At 42.1% G+C, this 16,290-nt stretch overlaps 1 protein-coding gene across 2 annotated transcripts in view; it reads right to left on the reverse strand.

Annotated features, from left to right (window-relative positions):
• Positions 1-1,998: 1,998 nt before the first annotated feature.
• dip2ba (disco-interacting protein 2 homolog Ba) overlaps positions 1,999-16,290 on the reverse strand; it is a 48,961-nt gene continuing 34,669 nt past the window's right edge. For both annotated transcript variants that reach the window (XM_030732766.1, XM_030732765.1), the window contains 21 exons: positions 16,133-16,272; positions 15,855-15,991; positions 15,283-15,363; positions 15,071-15,198; positions 14,684-14,798; positions 14,206-14,407; positions 13,946-14,058; positions 10,789-10,869; positions 10,488-10,611; positions 10,237-10,358; positions 9,373-9,484; positions 8,809-8,918; positions 7,268-7,398; positions 7,007-7,175; positions 6,432-6,602; positions 6,145-6,206; positions 5,974-6,031; positions 5,784-5,858; positions 5,394-5,568; positions 4,999-5,122; positions 1,999-4,903 (listed from right to left, as the gene is read on the reverse strand). In XM_030732766.1, coding sequence (XP_030588626.1) covers positions 4,651-4,903; positions 4,999-5,122; positions 5,394-5,568; positions 5,784-5,858; positions 5,974-6,031; positions 6,145-6,206; positions 6,432-6,602; positions 7,007-7,175; positions 7,268-7,398; positions 8,809-8,918; positions 9,373-9,484; positions 10,237-10,358; positions 10,488-10,611; positions 10,789-10,869; positions 13,946-14,058; positions 14,206-14,407; positions 14,684-14,798; positions 15,071-15,198; positions 15,283-15,363; positions 15,855-15,991; positions 16,133-16,272 — 2,683 coding nt within the window. In that variant the 3' untranslated portion in view covers positions 1,999-4,650. The remainder of the gene's footprint in view (positions 4,904-4,998; positions 5,123-5,393; positions 5,569-5,783; positions 5,859-5,973; positions 6,032-6,144; positions 6,207-6,431; positions 6,603-7,006; positions 7,176-7,267; positions 7,399-8,808; positions 8,919-9,372; positions 9,485-10,236; positions 10,359-10,487; positions 10,612-10,788; positions 10,870-13,945; positions 14,059-14,205; positions 14,408-14,683; positions 14,799-15,070; positions 15,199-15,282; positions 15,364-15,854; positions 15,992-16,132; positions 16,273-16,290) is intronic.

A 16,290-nucleotide genomic window follows, 5' to 3' on the forward strand; every position in this document is an offset into this window, starting at 1 on the left:
GAGAACATCCGCACTGGCAGGTCAACATGCATGAGCAGCCTAGTCCTGTTGGAGGTCATGGTTCCTAACTGGACAGACTGCTGCTCCTGGCTTTCTGTTATACTGTAATCATCAAGTGTTACCTTCATTTTTTGAGGAGTGTAATTTTGTATTCTTTTTATTGAGCTAAGTTTTTTTTCATGTAAAGCAGCACACATACACCTTTCCAGTCTCTAGCAGAACTGAAGTATTCTGCTTTAAATGTCTAATGACTGCCACATCAATATAGAAAGTAACATTGAATAAAAGAATAATGTTTGTAAGAATTTCTACACACACACACACACACACACAAGCAGAGAGACTGACACCTGCTGGAAAGAAGATACCATTTTTTTTCCCTCCTGTAATGCAGCAGCTTATTCCTGAAGCTTCCACAGAGACCAGAAAAGAAGAGAAAAGGCGAAAGAAAGTCTGACAAAGCATTTTCTTTTTATTTGACATGAAACACATCCAATGACAGAGTGACAGTGTTTTTGTCAAGTAAGACAAGTTGTTGTTAGAAGTTATCGCACCATTGACCAGTTCAGAATGTCTTTGTTGCAGCTCGACGATGCATAGTGAACAGACAGTTACTGAGGTATACATTGTGGGCCCTTGAGTTTGTGGGTATTGTTTTTTTGTGTGTGCACGCGTGTGAACGATCCTAATTTAATTACAGTTACATTTTGTGCTTAGGATAACTTTGGAGGTTTGAAATGTTCGCCATCCCTCACAACACGGAAATAAATATTCAGAGCGCATTATCCATCAGATCTCAGAACTGATGAAAACTGATGCTGACAATTTAAGAATGGAGTGATTGAAGAGATGTTGGCATGGAAAAAGAATGACTTACTTTCCACACAAAAGGGCATCTTTTTGGGGGGATGACATTGGCGAACAAAACCGTCAACTTTCCCTTATTGAATAGCACCAATGTCTATTGAAAAGGCTTGAAGGCCAACATGAAATTATAAAACTTTATTAAAACTTGTCAGAGTGAAATAGTAGCGACAAAGCAATAATCACAGAGGAGCCTCAGAAGACGAGTGACTAATTTACTGGCTCGCACGCACGCCGTCAGCGTCGGTCACCGAATGAAAAGTGGTTTATCGACATGCGTCAAAGCTGCTTCTAAATCAAACCAGCTGTTTGCAGATAAAGATGACATCAGGAAAATATTGATGAAATCCTTAGAAAATATATTAAATTCCAATTTTGGATGGAAAGAGTAAAAATACAGTGGAGGCGACATAAAAAAGAAGAAATTAAAAAAAAGGTTTAATATTTTGGGATAAAATTCTTACAAAAGACAAACCTTGTTGCACCATAAAAGCCTAATATCACTGTTGAACACACACACACACTCCCTCATGGGGACATGCACGCCTAAACACACACACACACACACACTCACTCATAAAATGATACTGGGAAAGTGCACATTGTTCCTGCCCACTGAAACCTTTTTGTTGCTTGCAATGTGATAACAATAAAATAATAACAATGCAGAAAAATGCTGTCAAGTATGAAAGATCAAGTTTTTTTTTTTTTATCTACAGATTCATTTTCATGTACACATTAACACCAGTAATACAGTATTTGACCTCTAAAATACAGTATACAGACATGTTTGTTACTTCACTTTTTTTCTTTTAAAGGAGGGTTCTGCGATTTATTTATTTATTTTTTTTTAAATCACAGGTTTCTTGCGGATTGTTCCCAGTTTATTTTTTTTCAGTGTTACCCACATTTAGAAAGAATGGGTTTGGATAATGATGGTTATGTTAAAATCAGAAAGGTGTGACCACAAACATAAAACACCCCCTTCCTCTAAAAATATGTGATAAGTGTGTTTCGACCTACAAACTGGTGTCTGATTTCTAACTTAGATTTGGTGGAACTGTTCTTTAAATAAGCAATAAAAGTACAGAAGTTCCACAGGTTTAATAAGGCAAAGCTCTCTCCTCATTCCTGTTTTTTTTTTTTTTCTTCTTTTCAATTCAATAGTTCATAAATGTCGCCATGGTAAAAGGCACTGACTTGCCTTCAGATGTTGTCTAATCAGCTGTGACACTAAATGAAACACGTTCTTTGATATAAGGTGGAAAACTACACACAGACCGAAAGCTAGCAGCTCACTCCAGAACCTCAGATCAAGCCAAGATCAACAGCGACTCATCCTGTGAAGCCAAACAAAAGGTCTTCGAACACACAGCTTACACAGAGAGTCTGGACCTTAAGTTGAAGTTTTTGGGGTCTTTTTTTTTTTTCCTTCTTTTTCCCAGAACCGAGAGTGGCAAACTCCAGATTGTGCCTCTGACGTATTAACATTACATGAAAGTCACAGAGCTAAACATGACGATTAAAATTTTTGGTGACTTTGCCCATAAAAACAAACAAACTCTTCTTTACTTAAATTCAGAGTACCTCCAGAACCCGATCAGTGCTCCTGCTACATTTGAATCTCTCCCTGAAAGTCCACCATACACCTTAAATTTGCACACCTGGTGCTGCTGTAGCTTATTTGGTTGAGCAGGTGACCCATAGGCCAAAAAGCTGCAGGAGCGTGGATTCAATTCCACCTTGGACCATTTCCTGTGTGTCACTCCCCCTTTGCTCTCTCCTACTTTCCTGCTCTGTCAAATAAAGGCTACAAAAAAAAAAAAAAAAAATCACCCGACCCCCTTCGAGATCCAGGCCCGAAAGCTGCACACCGTAACAGCAAGTCCTACTGTAAAACTTCCCTGCTGCACACGTTTTTGTGCGCCCACCCACGTCGCATAGAAAGCGCAGTAAGTTTTGAGCTGTGCCAACTCCATTTCTACCAGATTTGGTATCTGTGAGGCTGTGTCCTCTTTAACAAAATTAAAGCCGATTTGAAATTTGTTCAATTTAATGCACCTGCAAGTGGTCCGAACGAACTTGGAGGGAGAGACTGAATCGCAGCAGGAGAGCTGGAAGCTGTTCTGAGGCGCACACAGATACGACCTTGAAGGTGCGATCAACTAGATTTCACTCGCACTTCATTCTTCTTATGGGTGAAGTCACAAAAGTTTTTTTTAAAAGTACGTTTTTTAAGTTTGTTAAGAAAATAAATACCCTGTGTTAAAAAAAAAAAGACACGGACACCTCTGTTCTCAAGATATTTCCTCAAAACAAACAAATGAACAAAAACTTTTACATGAACAAAATGTTCTGCTACACAGTAAAAAAAAATTAAAAAGGTAGCTAAATTTGTACAACATAAACAGTGTTATAATTTATATTCATACATAATTGTTTCTTTACAAAATTATCTTGTGCAGTACAAAAGAGTAAGGACAGTTAACTGCAAACTATAAAACAGGTTAAAGGATTTTACTGAGAAACAGAAGGTTGAAACTAATCTTTAAGATGAGTGGAAATACCTTCAGAACAGGGTAAATGTCTATAAACAACATTCTCAGCCTATTAACACCAGGTACTTATTTCTTTATTTAAGAGGAACTCTTATTGAGTGCTGGGAGGCTGTGAATGCTTATACATGAGAGCCACAAACTGTGGGTAAGGCTGAATATTCAGCATAGGCAGCAAAAAAAAAACTGCTGTGAGAATCCTTGGCTTGCTAAGGTTGCTTTTTTTCTTTGTTTGTTTTAAGCCCGCATGTAGACATTACCTGCACTCCCAACTGGCATGCACACCTAAACACCGACTATAGTTTCAAAAGTTGTTCTGAAAATTGCCGCTTTAAAAAATAGATTATTAGTACTATCACAATCATACGAGCTATCTAACTCACCAACTCCTACTCACACCAAAGATAAAGAATCTGTTTCATCTTTACTATTCAGGTTTATGAAGTCTTTCTTTTCCCACACCAACAAGTAATTCAAGTGCTATTTAAGATATTTTGTCAATGGCAACACTACGTCTGCTAGCAAACACCGGATGTGATGGAAATTGAACGCCACTGTGCACCTAGGAGGCAGTATGTCAGGATCGCCACTGTGGGCTGCACTTGCTGGTGGCACTGTTTAATACTGATGTGGATTTGCTCTTGTGACAGCAGCAGAGAGACAGGAGATGGACTGAGAGGTGCGAGGACATAAAGTGCAAGGGGAGAAGTTCCAGTGCACCTTCAAGATTACAGGGGTTAAAAAAAAAGAAAAGAAAAGAAATCGGACACATGAGTGTGAATGGTTCAGGATAAAAACAAAAGGGCGGAAAAATGAGGGGAGGATTTCTTTCTTCTCTTTCTGGGAGGAATTAAAATGTTCTAAAAACATGGATTAGATTGATGAGGGAGAAGTGGGATGCAAAGAAAGGACAATCGGATCTCTCCCAGTTGACACGTGTCTACCTTTCAAGAGCAGAGAAAGCGTCAGCCCCCACAGTAGAAATCTCAGTGAACCTGGACTGCAGCAATCGAGCAGGTGGAAGTAAAGACAGAACAGTTTCTGAGAGGGAAGCATGTTGTTGTTACAGTACTTGAGTTGTTGTCGCGCTCCCACACCGTTTGGTGTTTTGAATGTGTGTCTGAGGTTTTAACTTTGGGGCTGCTACTGTACACACACACCCCAAGTCCTTCTCCCTCATGTCTGTTCTCAGAGCCGGGCTCAGGTTTCTGCATCAGTTGGTGAAGGGCGTTCACATGTTGTAGGCCACGTAGATGGGGTCCAGTTGGTCTGCCAGGAAGGAGTCTCGCAGGTGCATCCTTTGCTTCTCTCCTCTGGAGTTGATAGGGATCACCCCCGGGTCCACGATGACCACCACTCCGACGATGAGGTGGTGCTCCTCCAGAACCACGTTGGTGACAAGGGGAACCAGGTCCAAGGCCTCCTGCTCTGAGCCGCTTAGCTCTGCCACCACCACCAGCAGGTTGGTCCATGTAAACACCGCACTGCGGGGCGACAAGTGTAAACACTTTGGGTTTCTGCTACCGTTTGTGACCAGGATCAACAACTCTACATTAAGTGCGTGTCTGCTGCTCCTTACCTCTCTGCGATGCTGCGGTGGGCACGGGACACGGAAGTCTCAATATCAATGGGGTGATAACGCAGCCCCCTCAACTCCAACGTTTCATCGAGGGAGCCCACCACAAACAAGGCATCATGGCGATCTGTGGGTAGTAAGTATTTACAGTTGTAAACAAGGTCCTACAATATGAAGTTTCTTCTTTTAAAGATCTGGTCATATGGTTTCAACCTTTGCTAGATTAGGGCGGTGCTGCAAATCAGCAGGCAAAATTATTGGCTATTTGGATCAATGTTGTGATGCACTTGTGACAACAACTTTCATTACAACCCACTATTTAAAGGGCTCAACTCCAGTTGCTCCTCTAAGTCATTGTTACAATGTTGTGAAACATCTTTTATCAAATGTCCTCTCACCTCCGCTTGCATCCAGCAGCTCCGTTCTCTTGATGAAGCCCAAGTAGCCGGTCCTGGCCCACAAAGTGTGGGGCTCCCCAAAGCTGAGTCTGGTGTTGAAATGGTCTGCCTGCAAGCTCTCTTCCCCATAGATGGTGTAGTAGCCACTGGCATTGTGTGGGCTGTTCACCCAAATCTGCACAAAGATAAAAAAAAAAGGCAAATGAGCGATGCCTGAAGAATTTCTGAATTAGCGTGGCCGCTAAATTCGGAAACTAAGAGAAATTTGACTAAAAAGCTACATAAAATAAATGTCTGACTGCTGCCCTCTTCTTTTTGCGTCAGCTAGCTCTGCTCGTTTAACTCTGTGCCAGTGAAATCAGTTGATATGTTGCACGTTTGCTCACTCACTTCACCAAGATGCGAGTCTCCCAGTGGGCCTCTGGTCTCTGGGTTGACTATGATGACCCTCACTCCTGGAAGGATCTTAGAGGAGGAAATGACAGAATTTCACTTAGTATCCTCTATTAGTACTCTGTGTTCTGTGGCCATAGTGAGCATCATGTATATAAGTTTTACAAGTCAGTAAATCAATACTTACAGTGCCTGACTCCGTGAGTGGAAGACTCTGTGGCGCACCTCTTTCCACTAGCCTCACCCTGAGGACACAGATGAAACACAAGCCCGTCAGTCATTCTGTTTATTTTCACCAACTGCATCATGTGACCAGAGTGGTTGCCTTTGTGCTGTTCACGGGAGTCTTCAATCTTACCTGTCGTGACGCAGAGACTTCATGTCAACATAGACAGTAGAGGGGTCTGGTCCAGCAGTACCCTAGGTAATAAAGAGAGGAGAAAAAACAGGCTAAAATGCCAGAAACTGGACCAAGCCTGACACTTTTTAGCTCATACAGAACATAAATAAGTTATCATTAACATTCAGTACGTCGCCTTGTGAACCTCAAATGTCATGGACTGGTATTTTTGTTGAGCAGAACTAAGAAAAATGCATGGTTTGGGTTAAAATGTCCTCATGAGACAGCGTATCTGTGAAACCAACCTGCAGGCAGATGGCCAGGTTGACCCTTGAGCCGAAGGCAGTGCTGACGGCGCGAGGTGACAGGCCGAGGTCTTTGAAGAGCTTGGAGAAGGACTGCGTAAGAGCGAGGCGAGGACGCTCCTCTGCTATCACCACGCAGCTCCGCACACACGACAGATTCAGACCACGCGCCTGCGGACACGCACGGCTAAAGGTCACTCACTTTTAAACAGGTGTAGACTGTAGCTTGACTCAAACATGAACTCTGCATCAGTGAACATTTTTATCCAATGTATTTTGAAGAAAAACAGAATAAAGTATAAAGATGAGCACAGATAGACAGATAATGCCTTTAAAATAGAAACATGTAAGCTTCCTAATGCTGTAAAAATACAATCTACTTAATTAGAATGATAGCATCCTCACAGGTGAGCCGTCTGAATGAAAAAAGTGAATAATTTTTCAATCATGAGGCAGGTGTTTAGTCTCCTTCACAGCAGTGATATTTTCTCTGATAAACTAATTTATCACTGTGTTGTTTGTCAGAGTAATGATGGGGGGGCACATCTGGGACATTATGTGAGTGTGCTTGTGACCTTCAGGATCTCCGTCTGGGTGCCCAGGCCTTTGGTGCAGAGCTCCATAACAGAATACGAGCAAAAGGTGTCTCTGATCTTGTACTGACTGAGCGTGCTCAGCCACAGAGGCAGCGAGCTCTCCAGCTCCAGGGGAGGAATAAGGATGGACTGGTGACCTGAGTAAACACTAGAAACAAGAGAAAACACACTCTCAGCAACAGCAAAGCTGCGTGTTAGATGAATAATGATATTCTGTCTGTGTGCTTGTGTTCGAATTACCTGGAGAGGCACCACAGGACGAAGCCCAGGCCGCAGTATGGGTCCAGGCAGATGGCTACTTGGCGTGACGAGTAGAGCTCACACTGCAGCTTAATGGAGCGGCACAGAGTACTGACTGCAGCATGAGACATCTAAAGAAATAGACAAATTATTAAGAAATCCAGTCCATTAATCTTCACTTCATTAGCATGACTTGTAATTATTTTCCTAAAGATCCCTTATATACAGGTTTTAACTCTTTCCCCCATAAAGACGACATTTGATGACCTCCCCTGTACCCTTAATGATGAGCTTTGACATGTCAGAATATATATATATATTTGAGTGCTCTGATTGAGTAGAAAAGCGCTATATAAGAACTAGTCCATTTACCATTTACCATCAATAAAGATGTGGTTTAATGACAATTAGAAAAGGGTTCCAGGTTTGTCCCAAGGGTGGCCCTAGTAAGCTGTATAGGCAGAGATCACCCTCACTAACTATCGATGTGCACCAGTTATTTTGTCCTGGAAGCGGGCCAAAAATATGACAGAAACCACTCAGTTCAATAAAGATGAACAAGGGTTACCCCTAGGGGGAAAGAGTTAAGACGTATATTCTTCTTTTGGCTGCTCCCTTTAGGGGTCGCCATAGCAAATCATCTGCCTCTATCTCCCCCTCTCTCTTTTCACATCACATCTTCCTCTGTCACACCAACCCTCTCTATGTCCTTCACTACATCCATGAATCTCTGTGGTCTTCCTCCTGTCTGGCGGCTCCATATTCAACATCCTTTGTCCAGTATATACACAATCAATCCTCTGCACATCTCCAAACCATCTCAGCCTTGCCTCTCTAACTTTGTCCCTCTGATACACTCAGTTCTAATCCTGCCCATCCTGGTCACTCCCATTAACAAGCTCTTAACATCAGCTCTGCCACCTCCAGCCTCCAGCATCATAGCAGGTCTCACTCACTACCATCTTGTAAACCTTCCCTTTCACCCTTGTGGCCATCCTTGTCACAAATCACCCCCAACATTGTATCCACCCACTCCACCCTCTTCTTTAACTCTCTTGTGCTCTGCCTTTTGCTTTGGATGGTTGACCCCAGAATCCAGCATGCCACAGACAATTGCAGAAGGTATTAAAAATAAGGCTCAACATACTGTAAATACTGGCTATTGGCATAAATTTATTTATCAATAAAACTCATTGAATGCATGTTTCAAATGCACAATTATCCTTCACTATATCATAGAAACATGTCAAAAACACAATAAAAAGTGTGTGAAACAACATTTGAACCACTACTAAAACCTTTGGCCATGGCTGTGCAAATATGAAAAATATTGTGCATTTTAAAAGTTACACTATTCAGTGTGTGGGTGCATTTAGAGGCGCCGTGTCATAATTGTGTTATTAAACAAATATCCAAGTGAAAACACAAAAGCAAAAAATGTAATTCCTGGCTACAGGAAGACTAAATCTTAAAGAATCACACTTTTTTTATTTTTTATTATTATTTATGGACAATTCACAGGATTTGCAGGAGCAATTTACCTTAACTCCAGTCAGCATGCCTGTGGTGGACACACTGAAGTCCAGATAGGCCAGCATCTCAGCTGTAGGAGGTTTGTAGATATGTGGAGGCCGCTTTCTGGGAAGATCATCTTGGAAGAGAGGGAAGTGGATTCATGTTATTTCTTTATTGGATAAAACAAATCAAATGCATCCATCATCCTGCTCTTAATGCTGCAGTTTGCTACAGTCTGATAATCGTTTAGTTGAAAGGGAAGATGAGACATTTAATTTCATCATTTCAATGCACATTAAAAATCTATACATATATTTTTAACTCAATGCAGCACCATTATCTTCAAATGAGAGTTAAAAATATCTGAGGCTACAGGGTGCACTTGATTTCCCCAGCATGTCTGAAGTTAGCCAAAACTGGAATAGGACACCTTGTGGTGAAAACAGTAACACACTGTCAAGCTAAACCTGCTGGCATCCAAAGACGTGCCATAAAGGTACACAATGTAATGCTAAAAACAGTGTTATGCAGCTGCTGCACATTATTCTAAAGGTTTTCTAATTCAAACATATTTCAGCATAGACCAGCACCTGTATCAATGATTGTGGGCCATGTTTTGACATTGACGCTGGCAGCCGCCTCCCTGGACCTGAGGATCCTCATGAGAGGCTGAGTGGTGAGGATGCAGGCTGCTTTGCTCACCTGTGACGCACAACAAAAAGCACAGACGTAGTAATTTAGGGCCACAGCCTAATGTGAAGTATTCAGTTATTGATACTTTATTGATCTCCAAAGTAAAATGCAATTTAATTTGCTTTGCCCCAGGGAAATCAGTTATAGTGATCAACAGAAGGATTCAACTTCATTAGTGAAGGGCACGACGTCTGGTGTAATAGTTCGCAAGAGTGGTGCATAAAAAGTAAAAGATTCATATTTGTTTTAAGGTCAGTGATGCATATTTCAGTACTTGAAAGTGGTCCAATACGAACAAAGCCATGTCGTGTTTGGTAAGAATTTAACCATTTGTCTTTACATCCAGTCCGATTTCCATGAAAATTAGGAAGAAGGAACCCAGTTAGCTGTGGTTCTGGATCGCTTAAAATAAAAAAAATAAATAAATAAAAAAAACCTGCAAGATAATGCATTTGTTTTGGAAAAGATTCTCTCTGTGCCCTAGTTTTATATCAATTATTGCAAAATTAAGTGAAAAAATAAACTATAAAATGAAAATGAAAAACACATGCTGCAAGTGTGCTGATCTTTAAAACAGCTCTTCGAAACAGAATAAATACAAAGACAGTTCAGGCACTACTTAACATACTCAAATAATTCCACATGCATTACTCCATTATACTGTGGACGTGCTAAAGTAAAATACATCTGGTAGCAGAACACACTACTTTCAGACAGATTTATTTATTTTTACAAAACGGGCCGTGACAAATCGCACTCACGTCAATGATCATGCGGACAGTGGGGAGAGTAGCAGCCAGATTCTGTGGGTGGGGTGGCCTCACAGTCACAGGAATGACCCCCGCGTAGAGACAGCCATAGAAGGCAGCTATTAGGTCAATACCTGCAGAAGTAGGAGACAGGAACCTTGTGAACTAAAAAGCCATTAAAATACTACAGAACAATGAAACAGCAGCACTTTTATATTTTATTTTACATGAAAGATGACCACATGTAACAATTGTGTGCGTACCCGGGGGATAAAGCAGCACCACATTGTCTCCTGTGTTAAGACCTCCTCTCTCCATCAGGGTAGCTGTGATTTTCTCTGCTCTCTTGTGTAGCTGAGCACAAGTTGCTGTGCACACTGCTACCCCCTAGAGCAAAAACAGTGGTAGCACAGATGATCTCATACAACAAAATGGATCTCCATTTATAGAGCTGCACCATTTCCAGGGTAAAAGAAAGGCAATTGTGCATGACATGAATATGCATGTTCTCCTAGAAAATATTAACCGTATGTGAGCATGGCTTTGTGTGTCTGTTTAGTCTACCTTGGAATTGAGCAGCACATATAGAATATGGTCAGGGTCCGTTTGGGCTCTCCATTGAAGAGCTTCAGACAAGAACTGGTGCTGAAAAAGCACAGACAGGGAATCTCTCATTACATAAACATCACAGATGGATTAAAGACACATAACGTTTTACTGCACAAATATAATTCCACAAAGCGGCATTATTGGTGAATAAAAATAATGTGTTTAAAAGTGATTGAACAGAAAAACATTTTAAAGATGGCCTAACTAAAAAAAATTAATAATCAGATACAACCAACCAACAGCCAAAAACAGACAGTCCTCTCTGTGACAGATTTGTTCAGTTCAAACAGAAAACATTTTAAAGTATGTCAAAGACACTACATGACGCTTTAAACCTCTCACACAAACAGAAAACAGCACACAACAGGAGCACAGGAGTGTCCAGAGATATTTTTTTTGTTGTTGTCTTTTGAAAGGTCATGCTGGGGCCATCTACACCTGGAAAGAGGCAAATTGGAGCCACAAACTAACAAGCTATAGAGCTTTAAGACAAAAGGCTCGTGACAACTTTGATAAGCTTTAAAAAAAAACCAAAAAAAAACGCTTGTCACAAACACTGGACCAGCCCTTTGTCCTCTCAGGGATATTTGAGTGTGCATGGGTGTTTGCCCAACCAGTCTACATGTGTTTTGTGGATCTCTGCTTTTTGCAGATTATGTCGTCCTGTTTGCTTCATCAGGTGGTGGCCTCCAGCTCACACTGGAACAGTTTACAGCCAAGTGTAAAGCGACAGGTATGAGAATTAGCACCTCTAAATTTGTATCCATGGTCTTCAGGCGGAAAAGGGTGGAGTGCCCACTCCAGATCAGGGACGGTTTACTGCCCCAAGTGAAGGAGTTTAAGTATCTCAGGGTCCTGTTCACAAGTGACGGGAGAAGGGATCAGAAGATTGGCAGACAGATTGGGGCTGCATCTGTAGTCATTTGGATGCTGCACTGATCCATCATGGTAAAGAGAGAGCTGAATGTGAAAGTGAAGCTGTCAATTTACTGGTCAATCTACGTCCCTACCTCCACCTATGGTCACAAGCTTTTCGGTAGTGACCAAAAGAACAAGACTGCAGACACAAGTGGCAGAAATGAGCTTCCACCAAAGGGTGGCTGGCCTCTCCCTTGGGGACAGGATGAGGAGTGCAGTCATTCAGGAGGGGCTCAGAGTAGAGCTGCTGCTCCTCCACATCAAAAGGAGCCAGTTGAGGTGGTTCAGGCTTCTGATTAGGATGCTTCCTGGGCGCTTTTTTGGTGAGGTGTTCCGGGCATGTCCTACAGGAACGAGGCCCCAGGGCAGACCCAAGACACACTGGACAGATTATATCTCTCAGCTGGCCTGAGAACGCTTCAGTCCCCCCCCAGATGAGCTGGAGGAGGTGGCTGGGAAGAGGGAGGTCTGGGTTTCTTTGCTTAGGCTGCTGCCCCCGTGATCAGGCCCCAGATAAGCAGAAGAAGGAAGGACGGATGATGGTAAAGTGATCCCTAAGTGTCTCCCTGTCTCTTGGCAGGCAATACAAAAAAAAAGAAGAAGTTTTTTAAATAAGGGTATTTTAAGGCAGCTTGCAATGGCTATTTTTACAGTTACATAAATGATAAGTATTAATGTCTTTAGTCTCTCAACATGTGGTGTCAAAAAGCTGACAAAACAGCGCACCAAACACACAAAGACAGGACCTGAAAGTAAAGAATTCCTTTAAAGACAAAAACCAAGTGAACACTAGGCAACACATACAAAACAAGTAAAGATAACACCACCTAAACCACCTAGACGTACACTGATATTCAGCAGTGTCACACTGTCAGACGTTGGAAAAGTAATCGTTTGCGCCACCCACTCTCTCAATCAGGCAACACGTCGTGCTCTGGCCAACAATGAGTCAGGAGTCACATCATGCAGTCCAGCTGCCCTGATAACTCATAAAGCCATGCTACACGTGGGAGCATCACAGCGAACACAGCGAGCAGAGGTGCACATGAAAATACTTCTAATGAATATTCTAATTAATAATAATTAATAGGATATATGTATAACAGTACAGTATATTATTACAACATCCTCTGTGGTCATATATTCTTGGTGACAGTTCATAATTACTTAAGCCTTGCACTTGCACATTTTGTGAAAGATAAGAAACTTCCCCTCATCTCAGAGGAGGTGAGTGTAATTTAATTCATTGCTGACTTTATGCTCTGGCAAAGCTACCAGGCTGCCGGCCAACTTCAGTCTTAAAAGAAGATGGCGACGTGAGACTATTAAACAAGGCACTGATGAATGTAGAATGTGACTTCATTTTTAATGTGTTGCTGTATATTAGTTTAAATGTGTGGACCTCTGCTGGCCAAGGAGCCAGCCTGGGCAGTCGTCTCGGTGGGCTAAGCTGTAGCTGATGGCCATCAGGTTATCACAGCTGCAAAAGCGCATGTGACTAACAGAAGCAGCATAAGCAAAGAGACGGGTGGGGGTGGTGGTAGGGGGGGGCCAGACTAGAGCCTTACCATCATGGTGGGCCACATACAGAGCTAAAGCCCAACCCAAGCAAAGTAAAGGCAGAACAACAACAGAGATTTAGGATAAAGGCATCAGCAGTCACACCGCCTGACAGACACAGGCTCATCTTAAACCTGCATTAAAAGCATTAGTTTATCAGCTTAATTTGAATAGGTTTGTAAAGATATAGATATTATTTAAGATATAGATACTACATAAATGGAGTATTTTTTAGCAGGCAGTACACTGGAAAACAACGGCCAAAATCCAAAAAAAGTTCAGCTTATAATAATGTTAATACAACAATTATTTATGAGCAAAACAAATGCTCATTAATCTTCTGTCATCTAAACCAACCACTGCAGTTCTACTGTAGCGTGCAATTTCTATTTTACTAATGCTCACTGCTCACTGTGCAGGTGTTGTTCTTGTCATAGACACCGGTTGCTTTAGATATGAACAATTAAAACTTTTACAAATTAAACTGCTGGGGAAAAAAAAAAAAAAAAAAAAAAAAAGAAACAAAGAATTGGTCCATATTCCTGACAACGTGCTGTATTCTGCTACATCAACTACTAGATGTCATATGTGAAGTCAGAGCAGATAAAGCATGCTTTGATCTGTGTGGTAGTACCTTTCGGATGAGATCCTGGTCCTCCACCACACCCAGCTCTCTGCCTATAGCCTGGGCAATCCGCTTCCCTGCCACCAAGTTGCCAACCAGCATAGAAGCTGGTCCAACATCCACTGAGGAGATCAGAAACAACCAAGATTCAGTTACACAGTAACAAACTTTCAACTGCCAGCTGATGATTCATACATATTATTTCTGATTCATGCGGCAATTTTAAAATTGTATGTAAGTACGAATCCATGATGTCTATGACAACCCACCTGGCTGTTTCTGCCGTGGCTTGGGCAAGTTTGTGACACAGGTGTGCGGGCACATGAGGATATTGCAGGGGTGAAGGTTTCCCTCCAAAAAGTTCTGCTTGGTTTCACAGATGTGGATGCCTCCCAGAGGCGTCTTTGGAAGGGTGTTGGCTGGCACAAGCGCAAGACAGTACAGGCCAACCTGGTGGATACTGTCGATGGCCTGAAGAGGAAACATGCATCAAATACGCATTTATACAGTATAACATCATATTTCCTCTCTGTATATGTGTAAATGTATGAGACCTTATTGCTTTCCATTAATGACGATTCTAAAATACTAAATGTAACAAAAGATGTAAAAGCAAAAGCAGTTGGTTACTGGTGTAGCATCTGTTACAGTGTTAAAGTGTGTGTATCAAAATACAATGACAATAAAAGAAAAGTAGCATATTCAAACAATGTAATTAAGTATGACATGAGCAGGTGTGGGATTCACCTGCAGTACTCGACTCATCCACTGGAAGCTGTCTTCCTCACTGGCATCGGGCCTCTGCTCTGCCACAATCACTATCCTCTCGTCATAAAACACTGTCACAGAAAACACTGCGATCCTGCACGGACGACAACAGAGGCGTGAGCACAAACACACATCTAGACAAACACACCGGAAGAAGCTGCAGGATGCTGAAGTGATTTTCCCCAGTTACTAAATAAATATCACAAAATTATCATTGTTCACATGGCTGCATGTATCGCTAGAATTGTCTTACTCACTGTGCAGTATGAAGTAACACAAACAGACACACACGCACGCACGCACGCGCACACACACACAGCACAGCAAACCCTCACTGTGGCAAACAGCGGCCTGTCAGTGTCTCACCTCCCCCTGTAAACTGTTTTGACAGGCTCCACTGCTAGCGCCGTGGCCACCAGGTCGTCAGCATTGTGCCGTCTCCCACTCACCATCAGGAGCCCCTCAATCTTCCCTACAACAAATACCAGACTCCCCTGTGGAGCAGACATATTTAACTCAGCACAGACATCCAGGTTGCAGGGCACAGTAACTACCATAATTGTGTATGTGTGCCCTACCGGTCCCACAAATCCAAGCAGGCCAGTTCGAGTGAAGGGAATTTCTCCAACAGGCGCTCCAGCTTGGTTGACTGGAATAACCTACAAATTAGCACAGATTAGAAAGACTAGCCTCAGATAAATACAGCACAGCAAAATCAGTCTGGAACTGGATTCCAAAGGTATACCAAAAACTGCAGTTTTTCAAGTACAGTATAGTTTAAAACAAAAAACATTTAGTGAGGCATAATGATAATGATATTTGATGATGATATTTCATGAAGTCTGCGGCAGCATTTTCTTAGTAAATGAATGATGTCTGTGGCTCCATCTAGTGGATAATTTAAAATCAGTACTCTTTTCCTATGGGCCCATATTTTAAATTCACAAGGTCAATATAGAAGGGACGGAGCTCATTTTTGCACAAGTAAGAGGAGGCATACAGAGACAGATGCAAATTTCATATGTTGTCTCATTCCACTAACTTAAAAGTCACAGTATGACACACCTTTGACTCTGCTCCACTATTTTAAGAGAAAATATTGCAAAGCTATCATTTGCATGACAACATTAAACACGGGTCTCTGACAGACCTCAAATGTGTTTTTGGTGACGCCCGGTAGGCCGTAGTACATGGTGCCTCCAGCCCGTGAGTTGATCACAATCTCTCCTATCTCATCTGTCTTGCACAGCTGAGGAGATCCATCTGGTTTCACAATGCACATCAGAGCTGAAACAAACGAACAGGTCAAATTACATATATTTAAGCTTCTGTATTCTGGAAAAGGCCATACAGCAAAGAATGCATAGTAAAGATGTGACAGCTGCTTCACTTCGACACTGCCAATTAAACCCAAAAGTCGTGGCTAACCTCCAGGCATAATGTGACCCACATCTTGTACAGTCAGAGCAGAGTTCTTGTCTTCTGTGTTCACCCGGATCACTCCGTGACTCAGCCCACCCATGGACAGGATGGCCCTGGCTGGCAGCGGAGCTCCTCGTGCACCTGGCCTGTAGAAGGCAAAAAAT

The sequence above is a fragment of the Archocentrus centrarchus genome, chromosome 7, assembly GCF_007364275.1.
Source record: "Archocentrus centrarchus isolate MPI-CPG fArcCen1 chromosome 7, fArcCen1, whole genome shotgun sequence".
Taxonomy (NCBI): domain Eukaryota; kingdom Metazoa; phylum Chordata; class Actinopteri; order Cichliformes; family Cichlidae; genus Archocentrus; species Archocentrus centrarchus.